The following is a 27,397-nucleotide window of genomic DNA, read 5'->3' as shown; positions in this document are numbered from 1 at the left end:
CTGGAGGAGCGATAAGAGCTCTCACCCACTCTCTAGCCATCTCTCTAGCCCTGTTTTGCTAATTTTCAAACCAATTTCACAACTATTATATCTCCCATACTTTGTACGTTTGGATGATTGAAAAGATGTAGTATCTCAGAAGGGATATTCAGGCAGTTAAGATTAGATGATTTAATATTTTCTCAGTTGTTATAATACTTCCTTGCATGTAGTAAGAGCCATGTATGTGTTTTTAAAACAATTCCGGCTGGCACATGCATCATATTATGATTGCTAGAATCTCCATGAGCCTTGGAAAGAAAACCAAGCTTTTATTTTTGTCTAATGGAGCTGAAGCAGATGATCTGGAAAAAAAATCAAACCTTGGTAAACAGAAAACCAACACAACCAAGGAATTTAACAAATAAGGGGGGCTGAAGATATGGTTCAGAGGTTAAGGGTGCTTGCTGCTGTTGTTGGGGACTTGAGTTCCAATTCCAGCACCCATGTTTAGCAGCACACAATGGTCTTCAACTGCGGCTCCAGGCAATCCAACGACCTCTCTGACCTCCATGGGAATGCACGCATGCACGCTCACGCACATACTCACGCAGACTTTCACATAAGTTTTTTTTTTAAAGACTGTGGATCACAAAGGTCAGAGTACAAATTTGGAGTGAAATAACGTGAAAATCGCTTTTACTTGACTATTAGTCCAAACTACTAAAAACTGAAGCTTCAGTCTCCAAACTATTGGCTCTTTTCGAAATAGGGCGCCAGGGTTCCCGGACCAATGCCACGCAGGAAGATTTTGGGCCCCCCTAGATACGCCCCTCCCCTTTGAAGGCGGTTTGCGGAGAGAGGCTACTACGCCTGCGCGTTGGCCGCAGGCCCATTGGAGCAGCTGTAAGGCGCATGCGCAATGCCCAATGAGCGACAAGATGCGGAAGAGCTGGCCCCTCGGAGGCTCCCATTTCTGAAGCGTGGGAGGCAAAAAGAGGCGGCAGGTTATAGAAATCAGTTTGAGCTCCAGAGGGTCCCACGGGTCATTAGAGCCAATAAGAGAGAGAAGCAGAGCCTCGGTGGCGCAGAGGGCCTATCCCTCTTCTAATTCCTGAAGGCGGGCAGGGACCAGGGAGTGAAAAGCGCCATCCCTGCGCTGAGGGGCCCCGGGGACCGGGGCCCAGAGCATGGCGGACTGGACAGAGACCCTGAGCATGTGGAGGTGGAGCAGCCGAGGCCGCCTGGCCAGCTGTCAAGTCCTCGTTGCTAGCGCTGCAAAGGCAGCGACTGTAAATGTAGCCGAGCCGCGCTTGCGGTCCTAGGCGGGAAAAATGACAGCATGAGTTCTGCTGCTACCTAGTTTCCTCCTCTTTCTTTTTTTTCTGTGCTTTCCTCTCCACATTCCCCTTCCTCTTCCTTTTCCCATCCCTGTGCCCCTTTACCCTGACCCTTGTCCTCCTTTCCCACTTTTATCCTCTTCCATTATGCCCTGCATTTCCAGTTATCCTTTATCAACCCCTGTGCCTCTTTTTCCTTCTCCCACCTTTGTCTCTCCTCCCTCCTCTTTTTCATCCTGTCACCCTCGCAACACCAGCTCTACATCCTCCTCCGCCCGCCCCCCACATCCTTCCTCATCTGCATCCTCCTCTCCTACTTTTCTCCGCCCTCGCGCCCAAGCCTCCGCCCATTAGCCCCCGCCCCCAGCTGCCAGTCCCCAGCAGCTCAGTCCTGCAGTGAGTCCATAGCAAAGCACCAGGAGCTGAGAGCACTGCCGGCTGTGCTGGCTAGCAAGTCTCCGAATGGCTCAGGAGAAAATGGAGCTGGATTTTGAGGCTGACACATCTGAGGGGGGCACCCTGAGACGGTCCAACAGTGCTCCCCTGATCCATGTGCTCAGGTGAGCTGGATTGGGGAGGACGGAGTGTGGGGTTCAGAGGTTTGTCCCTGGGCAAGAAGTCTTCCCTCCCGAAAGTGCTAGTTCGAGTTCATCTTGACTCCAAACTGAAGAGTCGAGGTCTTATTTTCTTCATAGTGACTTGGTTCCCTGGATGGAGGGAAAGTTTGACCTCACACTCTGGCCATGTCTGAGAAAGGGGCCCTCCCTGTACCTGGGGGGCTGTGTTGTGCAGTTCTAAAAGAGAGCGTATGTAGAAACCTTCTGGGTCTGCTGACAGGTTGCTTGCTCTGGCTTATTTCCATCAGGGCAAGTCAAGCTGAATCCCCTGAATTAGGCTTGTAACTTGATGCCTGTCTCTAAGAGGTGCTGTTTCTAAGCTGAGTTTAGGAACCCTGGCATTAACAGAGGTTTGCTTTAAGAAATCACAGTTTATCTAATAACTTGGGATTACATGGTGTGGTCATATCCTATTAAGTGATTTGGATTTGTTACAGTGTTTATAGTTTTTGAAGCTGACTGAAATGCATTGCAATGGATCAAAAGAAAAAAGAGAGGGAGAAGGTTTATAGCTTAAGTCAGTAAAACACAGGTTTGAGAAAATAATGCGAACAATCACTCCTTTAATTTTACTGACAGGATGTTGTCTTTTCGTGTGAACAAACACCAAGGAGTTTAAAGTAAAAGCTTGAGATTGTGAAGGCTAGTTGGCTTACCTAAAGGAAACTCTCGAATTCCCCTTTGTAAGTAGACAATTCATCTGAGGTAAATTTTGAGGCCCCACAGAGAGGACATTACTTCAGGACAGAACAGAGGATGGAAGTAATATTAGCCCCAAACCTTTCTTCAAGCACAGTTGAAGACTTCATAATGCTTTGCCTTCAATTGAACTGATTATAACATCTGTATTTAACAGAGAGGCAAGCACGTTCTTTCTAGATTTAAATACAATTTTGAAACTGGGGGAATGATGAAGTGATAGTTACATTTCTAATGTTATCCTTGGCATTATCAAGGGATTCTGGGATATACAAGGGGAAACTGTGTCCTTTGTCTCATTGCTACCCCACCTTCCCTCTCCTTGTCTTGTGAAAGTCTGGTAAGCAAGCAATTGCTAAGGCCTTGGGCTGTCCCACTGACCTGCATTTAGACAATTGAGGAAAAGCCCACTGTTTTGTGAACCACAATTTAAGTAATTACTTGGAAGATAGCATGATGTGACAGACAAGAGGAGAAGAGACCAGGCCTGGTCTCAATTGTCACCAACTAGCTGTGCTAATGGGTGAGTTATTTAACCTTTTCATGTCTGTTTTCTCTTTTTAAAATGAGAATAGCTGAAATAGGTATTGCCAGTGATCTCTTAGAGCCCAGCACAGCTCAATTTTGAAAATTCTTGAATTCTTATCATGTGCAGAACAGACTGCTAGACACTTAGTGATATTATACGAAGATGAATAAAGCGCCTCTCCCAAGTAACTTAATATGCATTTACACTTATTTTCTATTTCTTTCCTTTTATCCCCTTTCTACTTTTGTTGTTATGCTGGGGTTCCCTTTTTTTAATAGAAGGTGAGCTCAGAATATAGCCGTTTGGCAGTGCTTGTCTGCTTAGCATGTGTAAAGCCATGGCTTCATCCACAGGAACATACAGACATGCGTATCGTACTGGTGGCATAGCTCGAGGTAGAGCTTTAGATGGGGATATACAAGGTTCTTGATTCTATCTCTAGTCCTGAAGACAAAATTAAAAAGAATGTTTACCCGACTGTGATGGTGTACACCTGAGCCCAGGAGTTCAAAAACAAGCCCGGATGACACATCTTTGAAAAGCCAGGAGCCGTCTTATGAAGCTTACCATCTCCCAGTTTCTCTGAGTTCAAAATGGGCAATGGTTGCATTACGTTTGTAGAATAAGAATAAAGAGAAATTTGTGCTATGCTTTCATGGACGTAAGGCTCTTAGGGTAGGTGTGGAGGGAGAGAAAGGATTTTCACAGATGATAGTAAGAAGGACAGCATGTGAGGTCAGAGGGAAACATGAATAGAAAGAAAAAATGCAAACCTCTTCAGTTCCATCTATTCACTTGGACATCGGGAGTCCGAGGTAGAACAGTATTTCCAGTGCTTAGGGCAGACATGTTGGTCAGACTTCAGTCTTAAGAACTCCCCAGCTCTTCTCAGTTGGTAGGCCATGTGGAGCAAAAAGTAATCCTCATGGTTCTCTGGGGTAAAGAGACGAGCTGTTCACATCTAACAGGAACTGGTTTGGGGGTGTAGTTCTGACCTGAAGCAGCTGGAATGAACCAGTCTAGAGCTCCGCCCTATACCTCTCAGAGCTGTCCCCCAACCACTGAGGAGATAAGTATCTAGCAAAAGCTGAATCTGCAGCATACCAGCCTGGCTCAGCCAAGTGGAAGGTAAGGAGTTCGTAGTCGGTAGGAAATGAGGAGCCATTGAAGATTCCATTGTTAAATACAGACTAGAGGGTGTTGAGTTCAGTTGAATGATAGCTTCCTTTAGAAGACGCTAATCCTTTTATTTTATATTTTTCCTTTGCAGTGACCTTTCCCAGGTTTTTGAGCCATATCCACTTAGAACTGGGAGGAACAGTGCGACAGTTATGAGCCATCATAGCTTGGTAAGTGTCAAAGTAAGTATGTGGGGTGATTTACACTGGAAAATACTCTCAAATATAGCTCTTTCTGGGAAATTATGTGCTGGGCACAATTGTTTTTTGAAAAAAAGACTTAATTTACACATCTTGCTTACTAGTTTTGCCAGGGCCATTCAGCTTTTGGTACAGAGAGAGAGCGGGGAGGAGAGGGAGAGGGTTTAAAATTGCTTTCATTGCTCTAGGGCTTTGTATTTGTAAAAAAAAATTATTCATTGTTATTTATTTCTACTTGCGTCACAGTCGTGAGGTAAATCAGGAGTAACCTCCAAATATAGCTGAGCACAGTGGTCTTTATTTGTCCTAGGATGTAAAAAAAAATCAAATTGTGGCTGAGTGTTTCTGACACGCATCTGTCAGATAACACTGGTTGTCTAAAATAAAGACCCCTGTAAAATATGTGTTTATATTCCCAGAAGAGTGGGTGAGTGTGTATTTTCTCTGTAGCCAGAGCTGTTGGGAGTCACTGGATTAGATAGCTGCACTGGGGAAATTATGAAGAGGTTTTTATATAGTAGCACTTCACATGCAGAGCTCACTCAGCCGGCAGCTTTAGACATCTGAGAAGTAAGCACACAGACCTCTAAATGGCTGAACTAGATTTCCATAGTCTGTGCACAAAGGTTCATCCATTTATTTATAGGACAGCCTCTCTGACCTCTGAATCATCTAAAATTTATACACAATTATAATAAGCTTCCAACTCAGTGGTGTGTTAGAGGCAGCAAATCAGAAGGGGTTCATTTGGGTTAAAGGTCTGCTAATACTTGCTAGCAAGAGAGGAAAGGGAGAAACAGAAAGCAGACAGGTTTTTTTTCCCTCCTCACAATAAGTTTGTGGTTTGGCACAAGGGCTGGGAGCCTGTTGATAGTCCCAAGGGTGTCACCAGTATAGAAGCATATGGTCATGTTCTTAAGGATCTCTGGTCATTAACCTTTTCTTAATTTCTACTAACATCTACACTTCGATGGTATTTTACATGTTACAAAGTACTTTCACTCATTTGGTTCATGTAACAGTCTCCATGAAGCAGAGGAGAGACAAGGCAAAAGGTATTTTTTTCCCCAATTAGAAGCTGTAGCAACTGACTCAAATGACATAAGTGACTTGCTTAGGCTCACACAGTAGTACGTGGCAGAGCTGGCCCTGGAATAAAGATCTTCAGTGCCATTCTGATTGCTGTAACCTGTTTGAGAAAGGGAACACTATTACACATTTTGGGAAGATTTCCACTGAACTGGCTAAAAATACTAAAAGTGGATGTTAGCTATCTAAAGGTTTGATTTGCTTCACCTACTTCCCTGACGATACTTGAAAATATAAGTACTTATTTTTGTTGGATATATGAAAAATGTTCTTATGTGTTATACAGCTGTGCTCCTGATAAGAGCAGCATAGCAAAGACGGGAAAAACGAATTTGCCTCTCTCCACTTCACTTAGCTCTTTTCTAAGAGGTGAAGATGCTTATCCGCTCTGGGTAGGCTCATCTGTCATCACTTCCCATCCTTTGCTCGGATGCCTCATTTTCTAAAGGGCCCTGGTAATTCACTGGTCCTTATGCTACCCATCAACCTCGTCCTCCTCCTTTCTAGCATTTCTGCTTCTTTGAAACCTAGTTTAATCCTTCTATCTCCTTTGTACACGTTCCTGCACCATCATGATATTAATGACACTCTATACTAATATTACAGCATACCGTATAAATCTTAATGTGCTCACCCGTGTCCCATAGTAACAAGCAAAGAGTAAAATGCTGGCAAATGAAATGGAAGAGCTGAGATGCTAAAAAGACAAGCAGAGGCAGGACCTCCAGAATTTGCCAACCAATTAGCTATATATGAACCATCGAACATTTATACCCAGTTATAGTAAGCTTCCTCTCAGTGCTCTGTTAGAGGCAGCAAATCAGAAGGGATACATTTGGGTTAAAAAGTCTGCCAATACTTGCTAGCAGTTGATTTGGAGTCCAAATCACATTCCTTCAAAATAATCATAGTCCTGTCACAAAATGTAAGATATAATTCAAACCGATGGATTTTACAGGATTGTAGCAGTCATAATGTAAATAATTACTATTTTCCATAAGAAACACAAATGAATGTGTAATGGTATAAAACCAAATAAGACAATTATTCTGCTTAAGCAGCCTTACACTCTTACAACTTTTTTAAAATAACAATTCTAGGGGAAGGAGGACTCCAGCTGACTGAAATTCTGTTCCACTGTGACCAGGGAGGGAGTGGTATTGCCTTGAGTACACGGAGAGAAGCTGAAAGGATGGGTAGTTTAACTCTCTCAGGGGCTAAGGTCCCAGTGCCTCTGCACTGTTCTCCAAATCTGTTGTTGTTTAGTCTCTGCCAGCTTCCTGCTTTACCACTGTTCACTTCCAGCCAAAGACACTTTTGATTTCACAGATAAAACAGACACCTTTTAGTTTTTTAAACTTATTTCTTAGTGTGTGTGTGAGACTGCATGAATATATGTACACAGAGTGCACTCATGGGGGCCAAAAAGGGTGTTGGATCCTCTGGAATTGGAGTTACAGGCAGTCATGAGCTGTCATGTGGGTACTGGTAATTGAACCCAGGTCCTCTGCCAGAGCAGAGGCTCGTCACTGCTGAGCTGCTTCTCCTGCCCTAACACCTGTCTTTTATAATACTACTTTTCTTGTTCTTAAAACACCTTTGTGTTCACATATGAAGCTTCTCCCTGATAGTACAGTTTTTGGGTTTTGTTGGTTTGGTTTGGTTTTGATGCTCCTGCCACTCTGCAGAGTTGTTGTCGCCTGTCTTAAACCCTCAGTTTCCTCCTTGCCAAATCTTTGGCTCCCACCTTCTCCTCACACATACTATATGAGACAGTGGCTTTCTTTCACATAAATCTGTCTCTCCTTTCCCTTCTCTGATCTTTGTCAAAGAATAATCTAGCCTTGACTGTATTTAGCTCTTTGTCTTCTAATTTCTAGTTGGTAATCTTGCTGCTTCTCCACAACTCCATTAAGGGCTGTCCTTGAAAATGTCACTAATGCCCACTTAAGTGTCAGTGTCAGGGGGCTCATTCTTATCCCACTTGAGCTCTTTGCTTTCTTTAACACCGTTAGCCAGCATCTCCCTAAAGCTATTAGAAAAAAATTCAGCTCTTAAATTATTCTTGTTTCTGGTTCTAAATATAGTTCTGTTCCTATCTCTCTGTTTCTGAGCCATTTTGTAGACTTGTCTAATATTGAGAAGTTGTATATTTTATCAATGTTGCATTGAAATTCTGACTTCCTCTACATTTTGGCTCTGCAGATGATTTCACTACCTTTTGGCAATCTTTAGTTCTTGAACTGACCCACATATGTGTGCTTTCTCACCTCAGACTGTCATCAGCCTGTTAGAGCAACCCTGTTTTGTGTCCTTACCTGGTAGTTTATAATTTTTCAATGAACTCATTAAAAGTTCAGTGGTAAGCTTGTGTTGCTTTCATAATGCAAAAAATAACAACAAAAAATAACCTGTCACCACCAACAAAACATTACAAAAGATTTTACTTGTAAAATTTTTCTTGTTTCAAAACTAGGAGAGAAAAATACAAAAGGGGTGAGTAATGGGAGTATATCTTTTAAGGTAAAATCATGTCTCAGTGGATAATTTTACTTGAATTAGCTGTTGCTTAAAAAGCCCATTGTTATACCACTTGCTACATTATAATTGTTTTTTAAATTGTAATAGCATAAAGCTTTTTAAGCAGAATAATTGTCTTGTTTGATTTTATACTCTTACAAGTTCATTTGCGTTTCTTAGGAGAAAATACTAATTATTTACATTACAACTGTTACAATCTTGTAAGATCCACTGGCTTGAATTATATCTTACATTCTGTGACAAGATGGTGATTATTTTGAAGGAACATAATTTGGCTTCCAAATCATTTCAGATTTGTGATGTTAAACCGGGGACTTGAGGCCATTACTAGAGCCCTTGCCTGGCATGTAAAAAGCCCTAGGTTTATTTATCCTCAGCCCTCCACACCCCAGATATTCAAGAGGTGGAGACTAGAGAATCATAAGTGCAACATCACCCCCAGCTAAACAGTGAGTTCAAAGCCAGCCTGGGCTACATGGATGGAACCCTGTCTAGAAGAGAAGAAATGATGGTGTAAGCAAAAGCTGCAGTTATTTTGAAAGTTAACCTTGCCTTTTCCATTGAACTTAGAGCAGCGTGCATGCAGGGCAAACTTTCCTAAAGCTGCTCTCTCTTTAACTATTATGACTCACAGTGATAGCATTAGAACTCAAAACCTTAGATATGATTTACAGCATGGAAGCAAAATGTCCTTCTTGCCATTTTAAAGTATTTTGGAGACCATTAATCATATAGAAACTATTACATTGGGTCTGTTAGCCTATCTTTACTCATTAGTGCATCAGTAATAAAAATTGATAGCATTGGCACTGTTTTCTTTCCCATTTCACATAGCTTCTTATTTTATATTAGTAGAATAATGAATACTTCCAAGGTGCAGACTTGTTTCCCTTAGATTTACACAGCTTTCCAGTCATTTGGGAAAAGTGCTAAAGTCAGTGCCTGTCTAGCGACAGATGGTACCTTGAGGTTGGACACCTGGTGTACTTTCTAAAGACTGCATGCATTGCCTCTAGTGTATTAATGTTTAGGGGTTCGAAGAGCTAAGTTTCTAAGAATATGAAGAATTATGTAGGAAGAGGTTTTACACTATGGTAACTGATGCTTTGTGTTATAGAAGTAGTAAATGTTTACATTTCCTTCCCAGTTGCTGCCACCGTTACCTAATCCTCTTCTTAGTAGCAGACTGCATCAAATCTGAAGGGTCATTTTAACTTACTAGCTCAGTCTTAAATTGAAGGCTAAAATCTCACAAATCATCAAAGATGCAGCTCCAGTTAGCTCTAAACACTCCAAATCCTGGCCCAGCACGGCCGCGGATCTAAGGATGGTAGTTTTGATCCTAGGATTATTTCAGGTCTATTGGAATGATACACCCATGAGCGAATGGTATGATTTAGCACATATGCTTATCCTTCTAGGAAGAAGGCCTGGATTTGATGAACAGAGAAACTGCAAATGAAAGGTTAGTGGTTAACAAGGTAGGGCCTAGCCCCTAATGTGCCTTGTTTGTAAGCTCCAGTTCGTTTATTTTTATGTTTACCTTTTTTTTTTTTTTTTTTTTTTTTTTAGAGAACCACAAGGAGGAATGCAGATAAGCCACTCATGGGACGAAAGCTTAAGCCTGGTAAAGTGTCCCGCTGTGGGCCTGTGTTGTCATTTTCCAGAAAGCTTTGTGTTGTTCACCTGACTTGCTCGATTCTTTCTTAGACTGATGTTCCTCCTGCTTCCTGAGTGATTCTTGGTTTTGATCTCTGCTTAATCGGCAGAATGTTTGACTGCGTCCATTTGTACTCTTCAGAATCTAGGCATGCTACTGGAGTGGTTCCTCAGATCTGTGATATGCTGAACGAGGCTAATGCTTTATGTTTACAGAGCGATAGTGATTTTGACAAGCCAGAGAAATTATATTCTCCAAAGAGAATTGACTTCACTCCAGTTTCTCCAGCGCCTTCCCCAACCAGAGGATTTGGAAAGGTACGGTTGTTGACAAGATATTAACTGTCTTCTTCACAGCAAGCTGTTTATTCTAATACACATATACAATTCAACTCGCTTCAAGTCTCCACAGACTTGAAGAAGCAGTGAAAAACTGTGTCAGTAAATTGAAAAAATGTCATATGTGTGAAGCACTTGCATAGCTATGCTGCTTCTGTCATATTTCAAAAGAACCTTTTGAAAAACAACAGAACAAAAGCAAAGCCCCTTTGGAGAACAGAAGTGCTGTGGCTGTAGTAACAGTGCGTGTACTTTCTCTAACAGTGCACATCGCCATCCTTGCAAATGTTTGTGGGCAGCAGTGAGGTGCCACCAAGTTCTGTTCCTAATCCAAGACATTTTTCAAGGTATGTGAATTTGAATGTTAAATGCGAAGACTAGAAAGATGGCTCAGTGGGTAAAGCACTTGTTCTGCCAACACGAGGATCTGAAATTAGACTGTAGAGCCCATAGGAAAGGCCACTCACACTTGTAGCCCCAGCAGTTAGAGGGGTTGAATCTGGATGATAGCTCAGGTTGCTGGATGCTTAGCCTAGCTACAGATTTAGTGAGAGACCTTATCTCCTAGAAATAAGGTGGAGAGTGAGGAACATTTTCCTCTGACCTGCAATAGCTTTACCACACAAGCATGTGAACTTGAACATGCGCAAGCTCCCTCCAATTAATTTCATTATGGAATTTTTCAGATAGACATCAAAATTGTTAGAACTTCATAATGAACAAACATGTTCACCACTTATATTGAGGCATTAACATTTTACAAGAGTCTGTGCTTGAGACTTAATGCTGATTGATGGATTGATTGTGATACTGAGGCTTGAAGCAAGAATATTGATCAGAAAATGCACACACACATAAACACACACACTCATCCACACACTTACATACTAGCACCCATTTTAAAGATAAAAGATTGTAAATCAAGATGCAAATAAATTTTTAATAAGACACTTTTTTGAGCAATTGTGTGTATTTTGTCTTACAGAATTTTTTTAAATGGCTTTAAAATGCCATGTCTTTTCGTATCGCCACTTGCCAATTCAAATCGCCCCACAATAAAAGCACTTTGTATTTCCGTCTCTGACTTATGTTACTTATGTGAGCTATGATGCTGTTTGCTTTTCATCTTGGAAGCACTTCATGTCATCCTGTTTGTTTATTTGTCAAAGCAGGAGGAGTCAGAGCCCAGTCAAGTGCATTAGGCCCAGCGTTCTTGGTCCTCTTAAGAGAAAAGGTATGTGGTAACTGTGGTTGATGGTATTATATATATTATATACTTTAAAACTACTGCAAGAGAAGATCCTAAATGTGCTTCCCATCCACCGGGTAAAAGGTAAAGTAGGTGTGGTGATAGAGGTATTTGTATATGCACCAGATCCTGACACTGCACACCTTACTAAGTCTGTATACATTTACCTTAGCAATATTGGGGGGGAGGATCTATCACGCTTCTGCCATTGAATTGAGCCAAGCTTGTATTAGAAACTAGAATTCTGGTCTGAAATGAATTCACAGAATTACTTTTTTCCCAAAGAAATGTTAAATATTTTCAACATGCTCTATGGGTTCTAAATTATATAAATTAACCATTTTATGCTGTCTATATTTTTATAATTCACATAGGAATCAGATTCTTATATTCAATATATAATATATATTCCAATAAAATATATATATATATTTATCAATATATTCTAAAACTAATTGCTTTTCAGTGATCTGAATCCAAGAGATGCACAATTAGACTTGTGTGCAGAAATCTACCCTGGCATAGCAAATAGATCTGTAGATATGGAATTCGCTCAGGTGGGATTCACTTCCCCATCAGCAAAGTACGCGTCAGCAAAATAAAGTTTCCAACTAGTCACATCTCTTAAGTTTTTTACGTATGTCGGTGCTGTGTCGATAGCTTATTTTGAACCACAAAGCACTAAAGTTTTCTCAGTCAGCAGTAGTGTTAGATGGTTATGTAAGGCCCTTGATAGCATCTGTTTCTTTAAACATGGCTGAGATATTTGATACTGGTTTAGTCATTATTTCTGGCAATTTGACTGTATGATTAGAAGTGCCAGGCACTATTTTATTTTGCTTTTTGTTATTAGTGGTTTGCTTTGGTTTGGTTTCACTCCGGCTGGCAATGAATATACTTAATAACCAAGACTGGCCTCGAAACTCTTGGTCATTTTGCTTCTACCTCCAAACTGTGATTCTAGGTGGGTGCTAATCACATCCATCTAGTTTTCTTTTTCTTTTTTGGATCAGCACAATGGGTTTCTTTATGTGTTTTACAGAAACTTAGTAACATGGATCCTCCCCTCCTGACCTCACCCCTTTCTTCCCCTCTCCTAGTGCTTTGCTTATTTGTATCTTTGATCTTCCTTTTTCCTTTCCACTGAAGACCTCCTTTTTCTTCTTAGACCTATTCTAGTCTCATATTCTATACCCACATCCACACTCACACATAAATACACATGTGGAGCTGAGAGATGGCTCAGCAGTTAAGAGCACGAGTGCCTTTCCAGAGGTCCCGAGTTCAAATCCCAGCAACCACATGGTGGCCCACAACCATCTGTGGTGGGGTCCAATGCCCTCTTCTGGTGTGTCTGAGGAGAGCTACATTGTACTCGCATACATAAAATAAATAAATAAATCTTTTTTAAAAAAATAAATGTACACATATAAAGATTGAATCTGGGATCTCCAGGTCTCACATACCCACAGTTACATATTTTTTACTATTTTACTATTAATTAATTACTATTTTTACTATTAGTTATTTATATAATTTTAAACGTTTTTTAAAAGTTTTATGTGGAAGTGTGTTGCCTGCATACATGAGCATCACATGCATGAAGTGCCTGTGGAGAACGGAGAGGGTATTGGATCCTCTGGGATTGGAGTTTGAACAGATGGCTGCCAGCTACCACTGGGTACTGGGGACTGAACCCTGGTCCTTTGCTACTGCTGCAAATAATCTTAACCACAGAGCATCTCTCTGGCCCCCATCTACCTAATTTTTTAAAGGTGTCCCAAACATACATTGGAGAAAAAAAGCAGCCTCTTTAGCACATGGTACTGGGAAAACTGGACATCTATATACAGAAGAATGAAACTAGATCCATATCTTTCATCCTGCACAAACAAGCAATACAAAATAGATCACAGACTGTAATATAAAACCTGAAATACTGGAATTGCTAGAGGAAAACTCTTAAAGCTACAGGTATAAGCAGATGACATTTTAAAGAAGATTTTTAACAATTGCCTTAAGGAAAAAAAAGTAATTCTGGGTCTGAACAGATGGTTCAGTGGTCAAGGAAGCACACTGCTTTTGCAAAGGGCCTGAGTTCTGTATCCAGCACCCACGTTAGGTGGATCACAGTCACTTGTAACCTCAGATCCAGGGGGGATCTGGTACCACTGGCCTCCAAAGCCTCCTCTGCTCGTGCACGCGCCAACAAGAATGCAGACAACATGCACAGTTAAAAATAATCAAAATAAATCTTTAATGTTTTAAAAAAGCAGTTCAGTTTAGTGTGGAGATTTATGCCTGGAATTCTGCACTTGGAAGACTAAGACAATAGGATTGCTAGGGCTTGGGCTATCCTGGGCATTGTGAGTTCCAGACCAATCTGGACACAGTGAAACTGTGTCAAGAAACTAAACAGCAGGAAGGGCAGGCTAAAGAGATGGCTCAGTGGCTGGGATGACTACTGCCCTTGCAAGACCTGGATTCAGTTTTAGTTCCAGAGGATCTGATACTTTCCCTTGTACCTTGTACTCTCTGCAGGCCCCAGGCACACTTTTAGTGCACATGCAGATTTGGAGGTTAAACACTCACACATATAAAACTCAACAAATCTGCTTTACAAATCCTCAAAAATAAGCAATTCAGATCACCTTCAGGAGCAATAAAGTAATTCTAGGAATGTGGCTTTGGTGAAGTATTTCTAGTCCTAGCACACACCACACATTCAGAAGTATTGTATTTAAGACAACTTAGAATTATGGCACCATACAACTGTGTAATCATAGCACATGGGTAGTGGAAACAGGAGGACTAAGAGTTCAAGATTATTCTTCTTCTTCCTAGTGATTTATTCAAGGTCATCACAGCCTCATGAGCCTCAGTCTCAAAAAATCAAATAGGACTGAGGGCATAGCATAATTGGTAGCAGATACAGCATTATGAAAACCGGAGTTTCCTCTCTATTGTGGCATAAGCAGCTCGTTGGTGCATTCCTGTAATGACAGCACTTGGTGGATAGAAGCAGGGGGATCAGGAAGCCGAGGTCATTCTCTGCTAACTGGGAAGTTCAAAACCAGCCTAGGATGGATACATGAAAGCATGTTTATGAAAGAAAGAGGGTTGGGAAGACACAAAGGCCCAGGGGCAGGGTATAGGGAGGATATACCCAGCATGTTGTTGCATATATTTGGAAGTCAGAGGCAGGAGGACCACTATGTAGTGGAGTAAACTGCCCATATTCCAGTAGACAGCCTCAAACTCATACATATATAAAAATACCAACTAGACTTAATAGGTTATAAAAAAATAAGGAAGATATGAAATTGGAATGGGGACGTGGGTAAAAGACTTAAGGAGAGTAGGAGAGAGGAGTTCGGGGTAAATATGATCATTTTAATTTTATATATACATGAAAGTCTCAAAAAATATTAAAGATGATGTGCTTTGGAAAGTACATCCTGATAGTGACAATAATTGTATTTAGCGAATAAAAGTTCCTTTATTTAATCTTGCAAGCAATTATTTATAACCTTAGGAATGTTCTCAGGAGTATTAGGTGAAAGTACACTTTAAGCTAAATCTATTGTTATTATTAAAGTCAAATCTGTCCAGAAAGTTAATGGAATGAGTGTTTATTTAGTAGCTATTCCAGTATTTACCAGTAGGTGGAGGGATTCTTTGCTGGAGCTTAAGACCCTGTATTTTCAAAGCTGCATATTGAAGCACTGAACAAAGCAAGTGAAGAAACATAGCTTTTATGAACTTTAATAATTTTCACAGTAGCTCCAGAAGAAAAATAATATGATTTCATTCATAATAGGGGAAAATAAAGGCTACATGTGTTCTTCTTGGATCTTTTTCTGTCATAAGTAGTTCATATAGTTTTCAGTCCGGCTCCATGGTTCTGCTGAAGTGTAGACAGATTTGATAATTTTCGCTTGTTTCTTTGCTTCTTTGGAGACAGGGTTTTACTCTGTAGTGCATGCTACAGTGACTTCCTGGGTAGCCCAGTTGCTCTCAAACTTGGTGTTATATTCCTACCTCTACCTCCCAAATGCTGGATTGCACACATATTCACATTTATCTTAAATTGTATTTTCTATTCTCTTTTTAAGCTCATATAAACAGCATCAAATTTTTAAAATGTTCACATTTGAAATAAAACGGGTTGGGGATTTAGCTCAGTGGTAGAGCGCTTGCCTAGGAAGCACAAGGCCCTGGGTTCGGTCCCCAGCTCCGGAAAAAAAAAAAGAACCAAAAAAAGAAAGAAAGAAATAAGGGGGTTGTGGATTTAGCTCAGTGGTAGAGTGCTTGTCTAGGAAGCGCAAGGCCCTGGGTTCGGTCCCAGCTCCGAAAAAAAGAACCAAAAAAAAAAAAAAAAAAAGAAAGAAAAGAAATAAAACAGCGTGGGGGCAGGGAGAAGAGGCAAACAGCGCTCAGTAGTTAGCAACCAAGTGTTAGGCGCTCTTACTGTGGATGCTGCCCTTTGTGGTTACTGGTTCTGTGAAAACCTCTGGGGTTGAGTAAACCAGCATAGTTGCAAATGTGTGATCTGAATTACTGCCATTGCTTTCTCAAAGCTGTGCTTTCAACTCTATTTCTATGTTTAGTATATCTTCCAACTCAACATTCCATTTTCTACCCTATCAGAAAATACACTTTGTTGCTGTCTCAAGAAATGTTAAGATATTAAAGGATATAAAATAAATCTTCTTTGCTAGTCATAAAATATTCGCTGAACATTTTAACTGTTTGGGAATATCTACTTTACCATTGGTTAGTTTTTATTTAAGTTGTCTGATAAAATCATTGTTTTCTTTTATTAAATGTGTGTGCATAAAACATGCTGTGCAGAATGCATAAAAAGTTATTAATATTTGGCCAAAGTATCTAGAAGTATATTTCTTTTATGTTAAAGCACATGGGAAAGTCACTGTTGTAGGGGCATGGTTTGAGAGGTGATTTTATATGGAGCAAGCCGACCTGGAAGTAGCCATGTAGCCCAGGTTTGAACTCTCGATCTTTCTGTCTTAGTGTCTGGAACTCTAGGCACCTGGCACTCACGGGAGCTTTTTACATAATATCTAAAAGTAGTCTCATTTGACTAAGCAAATATTGCCGTCAGTTAGCACCAGTCCTGTGTGTGTAAAATTGTTTGTTTTGTTGTAGGGGAAATGGAGATAGAAAGCCAGCCTAAGAGACCGTTCCAAGGAGCAACCAACATGCTGTCTACAGATGCTACACAATTGTCTGATTTCAGTTCATGGTAAAAATGAAATTAAAAACAAACCTATTAGGGGATGACTCACATTTAAAAAGAACCACATTGAAAGAATATTGAGATAATGTAAAATATAATCCATGCTCACATAGGGGGAGTCTCCACGGAGGTGTAAGTGATTTTTGAATGACCAGGTCCTCTGAAAGTCCCAAGTACTACTTTGGAAGTGTATGTATCCTTTTTTTTCCACCTTTAATTTTGTTCCTAGCTTCTGTTAGGTCAGCCTTTCTCAATGATGGGGTGGTGTGGTATATAGTATTATCAACCGACTGGTCTGAGAAAGAATCTCTGGGTTCCTGTGGAGAAAATGTATTGGTCATCGCTGCTTTCCTTGCACTTCATGCTCCAGGCTGTTGACTTATAAGAGATGGCTACATCTTCACGACGTAGATCAGTTGACCTTTGGATCACTGTGACAAAGCCCTTGGTGTAAACAGTGGAGGAAAGATTTATTTCAGCTCATGGTTTTCGAGGTTTCAGTCTGATGTCGTCGGACTCTCTTGATTCTGAGGCTGTGGTGACACAGGTCATCATGAGTAGGAACATCTGGCAGGGGCCACTGTCCTCATAAAAGCCAGGAAGGAAGAGATGAGGGACAGGGTATAACTTTCATGTTCATGCCCCCAGTAGATTCCCTGCTCCAAATAGGTTCCCCCTCCTAAAGTTTCTGCCACCCAAAATAGTGCCAGTGCCCAAGCAATCAAGCATTCAACACATGAGCTGGTTCGAGACATTTCATATTCAAAACATTGTGCCTGTGGTATTTGCTAAGTAACGTGATCTAATGTGGTAACATCTTTTTAGGAAATTTATAGTAGTCAATCAGAATGCTCATTAAGATTGCAGTTTCTCGGGGCTGGGGATTTAGCTCAGTGGTAGAGCGCTTACCTAGGAAGCGCAAGGCCCTGGGTTCGGTCCCCAGCTCCGAAAAAAAAAAAAAAGAAAAAAAAAAGATTGCAGTTTCTCTTTACATTGCAAAACGTAGTCTTGCTTTATAACCCAGGCTCGCCTCAAGCTCACTGTAATCAAGGCTGGTCCAGAACTTATAGCCCTCCTGCTTTAGCCTCCTGAGTACTGGGACCATGGGCATGTCCCATCAACCCCAGCTTAAATGTGAGGTTTGTTAGTAACAGTTACTTATTCTTATGGTTCAGGTCACATGACTAAATAGTCTTCTTCTAGTTTAGGTCTGTAATGTAAGGGTTTTCAGTGTTTTATGAGAGAATTGACTTCTTTTCCTATTCTTGAAGTTGAGCAGTTGGAAGCCGACAGACATCTGGGAGGAAGGCATAGTAGCAGTTCCTAGGTAATGTTTTGTAATCTTTCAGGATATCCTAGTTACCTCACTGAGTATCCATATTCTATATACAATTGTGTAACACCTTTTAGGACTTTCTGTTCCCTGGGTTTTAAAGATGAGAATCCTTTTTTAAAAACTCATGGGAGCACTCACTTTAAAAATAGAATGGTACTCTCCAAATGGAAAAGGTATAAAAGCCACTCACTCATCTAAGGGCTGACAATTCCTTCTTCCTAAATTGCACGTGTATTATTTTATTTAAGATAACTTGTACTTGTAGGTGAGCAAGTCCTAGCTCATTACCGTTCAAGAGACTTGCTGACTGGTACTGTTGGAATGCCTTCTAGATCATTCCTATTTGTATCTTCCACTGTCTCCATGTGTCCTTGGTAGCTCAGTGTGCTAATTTTGGTGCAGAGTGTCTTCTCAGATATGGAGAGCTTGCAAAGAGCAATTCCTGAAACTGCTCAGGAGGACTAGTGGATGAAACTGTATACCTGACCTGCTGCAGACTGCATGTGGCTGTTATGGTAAAGTGCAAGCATAGGCACATGACTATAAAGAGATTTGCAGATCCACTTGTTTATCAACCGATCCAATGAGGGAAAAGTTCACAGCATTCTGCCAAGCAGAAAACAAAGATAATGAGGAGCCAGTGTAACTCAGTGGTAGACTGCGTGTTAGGTTCTATAAGGCTCTGCATTCTCTCTCCAGCATGGCAAAATAATGCATGGTGAGATTTATATATATTTATTTTTTTATGTCTTTTTTTTACATTGCCACAAAACAGCAAAAGAAGTTCATGCAAATTAGAAAGCAAGGCTAGGGAGCTGGTTGTGGTAGCACAGGCCTGTAATCCTAGCACAGTGCAGGCTGAGGCAGGCTGCCATGTTGGAGGCCAGCCTAAGCTACTTAGTGAAACAGGATAGCCTCAGCTATATAGTAAGTCTGTATCATATGAAAGAAAAACAGGAATGCATAGCCCAATAATAGAACACTTCTCTAGCATGCTTGCAGCCCTGAGTTTGATCCACAACAATACCAAAATTCAAACCAAAATGAAACAAGAAAGAAAAGGGAAAGTCACAGTATTTATTTGCGGTTCTCACTCCTTGTGCGGGCACTCATGTTCTAAGCAGCCTTAGCTGGCTATGGCAGTGCTTTGTTGCAAACCATGAGTAAACCTGTAGTAGCTGTGCAAGTCCTGGAGACATGGACATTAATGTTAAATGAAACTTAAAGTGAATGAGTGGCATCAGCTACATGGTGAGTTCCAGACCAGCCTCAAACATGATTGCCTCATTTCAAAAACAAAGCAAAAGCAAAACGGAAAAAAGTATCACCTCAAAGATATCTGCCTAATTCATGAAAATTTATAGACTGTGGAAGCCTGGCTCAGCACTGACTAATACAGAAACTTACTTTTCACAATTCACAAAAAGTAAGTTGTCAGGTGCTAGCCATGTCTAGTGGCACATGTCTATAGCCCTGGATACTCAGGAAGCTAAGTTGAAAGGATCTTAGAGCCTAACAGTTTTCAGCCCGCGTTACATAGGGAGATTCCCCTCCCCCAAACAAAAACCAATGACTAGAAAGATGGCTCAGTGGGTCAGAACACTTGCTGTGAAAGCATGACACCCAATGGCTTCCTCTGTGCACACACATGCATACACCACACACACACACACACACACACACACACACACACACACACACACGCATGCATCTGTGGCACCTACATAAAAGCCAGGCATGGCCACACACAACTATAACTTCAGTGCTTGGGGGAGAGGAAGCAGCAGATGCATCACTGGTGCTTACTGATTAGCCAGCATAGCCAAGAAACTGGGAACTCCAGGGATAAGGCACAGTGATAAAGCAGACCACCCTGCATCCAGCATCCTCTGGCCTCTGGTCTCTACACGAGCAGTGATAGACATGAATATTCATGTGCACACACGTGAATGCACTACACATACAAATACATACACAAGCCTTGCAAAAGCACTTAATTAGCTTTCAAGGAATGTTTTTAGTTAAATTCGTGGAGTCTCAAATCATCTTAAAGCTTAAAATTGTGTTAAGATCTGTGGGGCACCTTAAATACTAAGGATGCTGACGTTTATGTCTACAGTGAGGAGATTTTGTGTGAGTTATTCTTAATATTGAATCTGGATTCTGCATTGTCAGAAACATCTGTCTCTTAATGCAGTTCAATTGGTCAAAATCGGATATCCATATTCTTAGAAATAGGTCCAGAGATAAGAACCACCTGTGTCCTTATTTCTGCTGCTAAATGTGGCAGTATACTTGATAAGTAAGGACTCATTCTACTATCTTTTAGAGAGTATCTCAAAATCTGATAACTAGCAGATATGATCTCATCTTTTTTTTTCTAAAGATTTTATTTTATTTTATGTCTGTGAGTACACTGTAGCCGTCTTCAGACACACCACAAGAGGGCATCAGATCCCATTACAGATGGTTGTGAGCCACCATGTGGGTTGCTGGGAATTGAACTCAGGACCTCTGGAAGAGCAGTCAGTGCTCTTAAATGCTGAGCCATCTCTCCAGCCCATGATCTCATCTTTTTAAACTTTTCTTTATTCCCTGTCCCATACCACAAAGAGAAGGAGAAGATATATTTTACAGTCTTTAAAGTTTATGTGCTACTTAATAATCTTTAAAATCTGACGTCTTTGAAATATAAATTAAATTAGAACTTTGAATGTAAACCCATTTAGGCTTTGTGTCCATTTGGGAACAATTTTTAGCTCAGTTTCCCCCCTAAAAGTACAAAATCCCAAAGTCACTGTCAACAAAGTGCAGGGAACATTGCTACTACAAAGCTAGAATTATACCTTTTTACATTTAGTATTTGTGAACATCAAGAGTTTGAGCATAATTCAGAATATGCCTTGTATGGTACTTTGTTTTATTTTGTTTTTCATAATAAGATTCCCCATTTGTTCCTTATTGAACTGGGAATAAGACTGTATATGTCTGTAGAACTGCAGAGCAAACTAAGGTATTTTCAGGCTACCCGGCCCTGTGGTAAAGATTAAGTGGTACCCTGTTTTGCCCATAAGTGGAAAAAAATATTGAGTTTTGTGCCTTGTGCATCAGTGTTTAATGTGATGGTTAATTTTAACATTCTGAGTTATGCTCATAGTTTGAGTTTTCTCATTACATAGCTCAGGCTGGTCTGAAAATTAGTGTGTAGCCCAGTCTAGCCTTGAACTTCAGATTTCCCTGCCCTGGCCTCATCAGTTCTGTGCCTACAGGCATGAGCTCTCACACTCTAGCTATCATTATTATTTTTTAATTTTTTTGGAGTAGAATTCTTACTCTTTATCCTAAGCTAGCCTTAAACTCACTATGTAGCCAAGGATGATGACCTTGAGCTCCTGGTGGTCCTACCTATGCCTCTGAAATGCTGGGATTGCAGACATGTGTCACCATGACTAGATGTTTTTCTACATTTATTTATTTATCATTTATTTTTTATGTGGGGGCATGTAAATGTGGAGATCAGGAGTTGTTCTGTCCTTTGAACTCAGGTCCTCAAGTTTGGTAGCAAGTGCCTCTACCCACTGAGCCATCTCACCACACCCATCCTGGCTGGAATGAATTAGTTCACTTTCAATTCAGAGAGTCCTATGTCTAGTCTGAATTGTCTTTCCTTTCCTATGATTGGTTAGCTTTGGGCCATTAGTGAAAGTAAGGTTCATTGCCATTAGCAGTCTCATCAGAGGTGGTGGAAGAAAATAAAACCTCAAATTGGCCAAACTCTGTTGCTTTTAGAAGCTATGGTATAAGATGTGGTGGTGAGCCATCCAATTTACCTTCACACAGTTGCACAAGCCCTGCTCTACATGGACCTAAGTAATGACCTGAGGTGGGCGATGTGCCTGCAGTCTCAGCTTCTATGACCATATATTGTTCTGCCAGGTTAACTAGAACAGAAGCCCGGTCTCAGTTCAGTAGCAATATCTACTTTAATCTTTACTATGTTTTGAAGCTAAATTATCGTGGAGACAAAGTGTAGCTATGCCACTTTTCCAACAGTGAGAAAAATAGACACTTTCAGGTGTAGTGGTGAAGAAGACATTTCTAAATGTTCAGGGTTTTTTTTTTCTAGTTGGTAACGTCTCTGTCAGTATTTTTTCTTGTAAGTAATCAACAATGTTAAGAAAACCATTTCACTGCATAGTCTTATTTTGTTTTGGAATGAATACAGGAGTCACCTAAGCTACCAGGTCTTGGTACATAAAATCTTCTAATCCTAGGCTTGTTGTCATTCTGCTGTGTGCAATAAGGAATTCTTTCTCTATCTTCAGATTAACTGGTGGCCAAATTTTAATCTAAGTCTTTTTCTTCCTGCCAAATGGCATAGAGCATGCCCTTGTGCTGCTTGGCCAATATGTGCCTTAGGAAAGTCAATTCATTTTAATATTAGTCTAGGCAGAAAGCTGCAGGGGAAAATCCACATATGTTCCAAAGGCAAATAGAAAGGTCCTTTTGATTTTCCAGTGTCTTGGATTATCTGTGTGACTTTTTTCACTTGTTGAATAATTCATATTTTTGGACCATTTGGCCATGTAGTTTAGCAAATATCAGTGCCAACTTAGTTTTCCAGACTTCTTCCTTAAAAGTGGTATTATTAATGATGCATTTGACAGCCATGCACATAGTGTAGGGGCAATGTGGAGTAGACTATTTCCATTTTTAAATTTTAGTCTTCCAAAACCTATTTGTAATCTGTCTCCACCTAAAAACAACCCCCAGGCAACAGAAAGAGATGGCAGAGGGGACTGTGCTGTAGCTCCACTCATAACATGCTCGCCCAGCATGTGTGAGGGCCTAGGCCCCATGCTTAGCACTGCAGGTAAAATCATGAAAGAAAGAGATGACATTCACAAAGCATGAGTAGAAAGGCAGGAGAGGAAAGGTCGTCTTTCAGAAGGACAGTGTAGGCCAGAGACTTACAAGTGTACTGTAAGCTTCTTTACAATGGAAAGAAATCAACTTGGAAACTTACACAAATATCAAATTATCAAATCAAAACATTTCAATCCCCCCTATAAGAACAAAATGGGCTTTGGCCAAGGAGTTAGTGGCAGACTAGAACCCATATTGCCTTGAGTCATAATTCCTTCTCTGATTCTATGTTTTTCTTCCATTTCAAAAAATAAAAAAGTCTGTGTAAACTTAAACTGCCGGACTACTCCTTCAGCTTGGCTCGCACTATGTTCTCTTGACTCTATCCTGCCTCTGTACTTGCTTGCTTTTAATTCCAGAACTATCCTTGCTTCTTCCTAACCCTTCCCGACTTAATGCCTACTCACCTTTCACATGAGAACACAGATCTCACCTTGGAGAATCCTTTCACTGTTACTCCACATTAGATCAGATCAGATTCTTATACTCCCTGAATCTTTTTTCTGTGTATTACTCATGTCACAAAGTGTAATTATTTTCATATGAACTTGAATAGTTAAATCTCTGTCTCCTCTACTATCCTGTAAATCTACCTAACTTCTCCACTTGGTGGGCACTTAGTAAATATTAGAATAAGTGAGTGAGTAAATTCAAGGCAAATGCAGAACATAGAGCTCTGAGAATCGAAGCAAGAAAGGCAGCTCGATGTCAGGCAGAGGCTTTCATTTCCATGAAAAGTATAAAGAAACCAATTTTTTAAGGTGGGACAAGGTTGATTGTGGGAACAGTGAGCCTCTGGGCTGGGTGGGAAGCATATTCCTGGGATGGCTTATGGAGGCCCTTGGTGTCCGCATCAGTTTCAGAGAGAAGAGGAGACCAGAGGCCAGCTGTTCAGATTAAAGGGATGTGATGGGGACTGTGAGAACAGAGCATTTCAGAAGCTTAGCTGGAGAGGAGCTGAGAGCTGGAAGAAAAGGAGGCTTTTATGGGGAGCAGGGGGATCTTTGGGTCTGAAAGGAAACAGGAGAACAGATTCATAAAATGAGAACAGCAAAGGGGGAAATCATTCAAAATATGTGCCTTGAAGCCTCTTGGGTGTGGGCAAGCAAAATGGTCAGTTTGGGGGCAGTTGAAAGACTTTCCTCAACAAATAGCAGTGCTATGTCTGAAGGCACACTCAGCAAGTTTGAGAACAGATAGCTTAGTAACTATTAAGAACAGCAGTTTTTCTTGCGCTAGGGCTCTTGAAAGGTAAGAAGATAAATATGAAGAGAGAAATGGTTTAGACAGAGGTCAGGACCCCCTTCATAATAAACATGGCACGTCCAGAGGAACACTTATCATATGTCAGTCAGGTGCCTACAGAAGGAAAATCAAATAATACAGGATGGCACGGCACGTCTCACTTTGGGTTTCTGTGGCTTTATGAATTTCACAGCTCTCTCAACATAGTGCAGTATGCATTTCGGCGCTGTGGCCTTTATGCTTCTTCTTAGTTACCAATGCTGTACTGATGCGTGTGTCCTTGAAATCATGTCATTGCATGTTATGTTGACCCTGATACATGCATTCGCTTATAATTCTTTTTGCTTTGTCCTCAGTTCAGATATTTTGGATGGCAGTAGTGTCAGCAGTGGCTTGTCCTCAGACTCACTGGCTACAGGCAGCGCTCCCGCAGAGTCTCCAGTAGCATGCTCCAATCCATGCTCTTCGTTCATCTTGATGGATGATCTCTCACCCAAGTGACTTACCCATTTCTGATTGAGTGTTTTAACTGTTTCCCACATAAAACATTCAGTGAGGAATGCGGAGAACTTTGATCCACAGTGGGGATTAAAGTTTGGCAGATTGCAACCATTCCGATGATGCGCCTATTTCTGGGCATCTCTCCTCTAAAGTTCAATTTTGCAAGCAGTCACCTTACTAACATCTGTTTGGGCTGACCTCATTTTGCCTTTGATGACTAAAACTCAAATACACATTTTTGATTGCTTGGATGACTTTTTTCCCTAGTGCCTCAAAGAGCACCTACTTTCAAACATTTAAGGGGAACACTAATGCATATTTTCTATAATTGTTCATTTCCCTCACAGTGGCAAAACAGAGTTGATCAGAAATTCTCTTGCTTGAGAGATTGATAAAAATTCTGTTGACTACATACTTTCCCATCTCTTTATTTCATGGTAATATTCAAATTGTTTTTGATTGCTATCAAATTTTCATTTCTTCTGCATCAGCTTTAAAGGACATTGTTTTGTTTCCCTTGCCTGTTTGAGCTGCTTCCTTGCCATTTCTCACCATGGGGAAGAAACCCATAGTCGCTTCCATCACCACCCATATTGCTTCTTTGCTATTGGAATGTATGCAGTGGAGAGTGATTGTAGAGTGGAGAATGTGACTAGACTCACAGGATGCCTGCATTAGTCACCCCAGGTTCTTAGGACATTGCTACCACAGTTGTTATTTCTCTCCCCAAACCTGGTGCCTTAAGGAATATGTAAAATATTGTTGATATTTCTAGGTGGTGTTATCAAGGAGAAGAAATTCCTGCCTTGACCAGATGTGTGGAGCATCTACAAATGAACGAATAGTTATTTACACAAAGCACTGTACAAAAGCAAGCGTCCATGAAGCTGTCAGTGTCTTGGGTAGTATTATGAGGCCTTAGGTGCCTTGGGGTACGTTGCCGTCATGTAGGGGACATGTGTCGTAGGGTCTTGTGGAAATGGAAGCTTTCTGTATGTGGCTGCTATTCTGTTTGCTTTGTTCCCGATTCCTTATTGTCCTTGCGTTTGTTCTGTCATGTGGTGACCTGGTGTTCTGGTTTTGTATTGTGCTAGAGTCAGAACCCTCTTCTTGTCCTCGTTGCCCTATAGAGGTCAGTTCGATATCTCTAAGGAAGCTTTGAGGAGCTGAAAAGGTCAGTGTGCTCCTGTGCCCTCTGCTTCCAGAAGTTTTGTTGAGCTCTAAGCAGTGTATATGCAGTGTGACGTAACATATACTCTGTCATTTTTACAAGAGAAAACTCCTGACTAAAATATTTAAGAAATCCAAGTGTGATCTATTGTGGCATTATTTATTATGTATTACACTAGAAATAGTGTAATAGTGTAATAGTACAATGTTTATGTTGTTAGATTTCTTTTAATGTTCAACCTGGTGGGTGGACTATTTGTTTAATTTACCCATTAGAATCGTGATATTAAGTGAATGTAAGAAACAAACAGAAATTGTTAAACCTAAGTCTTTTGAAGTCTAAAATCGTTGGAGGTGGTTTGATGGTATTTACAGACTAGAAATTCGTGTGCTTGAAGCAAAACCTCTATTCTAATTATCACAGAACATCACTTAGCTTGCTGCAGCTCCATTATAGAATCGGGTTTGTTCTTCTGTTTACATTGTAATCACTGTCATAACAGCTATTACTGGCTTGAGTTCCCATGTTACTTTAGCCTGTGAAAAGCTCAGAATCCTCCAAACCTAACATAAACGTGCTGTTATAAGAATCACTCACTTGTGTGCTATTTTAAAGAACCGTCTCTTTGATAGCACTGGTGTATCCACTCTGTTAATGAACCATATTGAAAGGCTTTTGCCTTCATAATGATAAGAGATGAGTTTTTCTTTCAGGAGATTTGTCTGCCTTCACTCTTCTTCTGTTTTATTTGACTTAAAGGGACACTTTGCAGTTCAAATTTAGAGTCCAAATTTAGGCCTGTTAAGAAATAATCGTTGAAATGTGATGCTATCTGAAGGTGTGTTTAAAATTCGATGGTAAAAGCAGGAGATTGAAATCGTCCCAATGGTGTGGTGAGGCGAAAGAGGCAGAAGGATTCAGTTTACTGTTTTAGACCAACTCCTTTACTAATGATTCTAACTGAGTGTTTTAAATTCATTCTTTGCCATAAGCGTATCCAGTTCATTCTGATCACTCTTGCTCCCTACCCTCCCTCATCTCTCTCCTACTCATCAGTCACCACTTCTTTCTACAGATTCCTTTGCCACACTCTTGTTTTTTCCTTTGTGAACTAACCTTTTGTTATTGTTGTCTTCTATTGTTTAAATGGACTAGAAAGCTAAATTTGTGCAGGGATTGTTTTGAAACAAATAAAAATGGTAATATGCTAATCCACAGAGCAGCTTTGTTGACAGTACCCCTTTATTTTTATATAAAGTCTAATATTTGAAATGTAGTTATTGTTACAAAGTAAAATTCTTTCTTCCTATTCTCATATTATATCATATATTTTAAGGTTCTATTTGAAAACTACTACAAAAATGAAACCATAATAAAATCCTATAGATACTGGTTTTGCTTGAATGACTTATAAATCACTGTTTTATGATAACTGCTTTTGGAATAATAGAAAGTTTTGTGAAATGTTGACCTAGTGTATATCCTGAGATTGTGAATTTAATAAAGTATATATACGTGTATAAAAAGATGGAATCATA

At 40.4% G+C, this 27,397-nt stretch overlaps 1 protein-coding gene across 10 annotated transcripts; it reads left to right on the top strand.

Annotated features, from left to right (window-relative positions):
• Window positions 1-896: 896 nt before the first annotated feature.
• On the top strand, window positions 897-27,397 carry Pabir2 (PABIR family member 2). Of its 10 annotated transcripts, none has more exons than XM_039099989.2 (10): window positions 897-1,879; window positions 4,435-4,525; window positions 9,595-9,638; window positions 9,746-9,800; window positions 10,049-10,150; window positions 10,436-10,518; window positions 11,341-11,405; window positions 16,590-16,686; window positions 16,794-16,869; window positions 25,464-27,392. In XM_039099989.2, the coding sequence occupies exons 1-9, from the start codon at window positions 1,782-1,784 to the stop codon at window positions 16,825-16,827; spliced, it is 669 nt and encodes a 222-aa protein (XP_038955917.1). In that variant the 5' UTR covers window positions 897-1,781; the 3' UTR covers window positions 16,828-16,869; window positions 25,464-27,392. The 10 variants fall into 10 exon arrangements, with proteins under 10 accessions (XP_038955917.1, XP_038955916.1, XP_038955912.1 ...); XM_039099988.1 differs by lacking the exon at window positions 25,464-27,392 and adding an exon at window positions 24,544-24,682; XM_039099984.2 differs by lacking the exon at window positions 16,794-16,869 and having other exon boundaries at window positions 24,544-27,392.

This window comes from Rattus norvegicus, chromosome X, assembly GCF_036323735.1.
Source record: "Rattus norvegicus strain BN/NHsdMcwi chromosome X, GRCr8, whole genome shotgun sequence".
In the NCBI taxonomy this organism is placed as follows: Eukaryota; Metazoa; Chordata; class Mammalia; order Rodentia; family Muridae; genus Rattus; species Rattus norvegicus.
The sequence above is the reverse complement of the archived record's forward strand: the minus strand, read 5'-3'. Positions and strand labels throughout refer to the sequence as shown.

Excerpts from the sequence above, each read along its gene's own strand:
- Pabir2 (XM_039099984.2), top strand. The coding sequence starts at position 1,782 with ATGGCTCAGGAGAAAATGGAGCTGGATTTTGAGGCTGACACATCTGAG. Across the intron at positions 10,151-10,435 it reads CAACCAGAGGATTTGGAAAG|TGCACATCGCCATCCTTGCA; the intron begins GTACGGTTGTTG and ends TTTCTCTAACAG. Across the intron at positions 11,406-16,589 it reads TGGTCCTCTTAAGAGAAAAG|GGGAAATGGAGATAGAAAGC; the intron begins GTATGTGGTAAC and ends GTTTTGTTGTAG.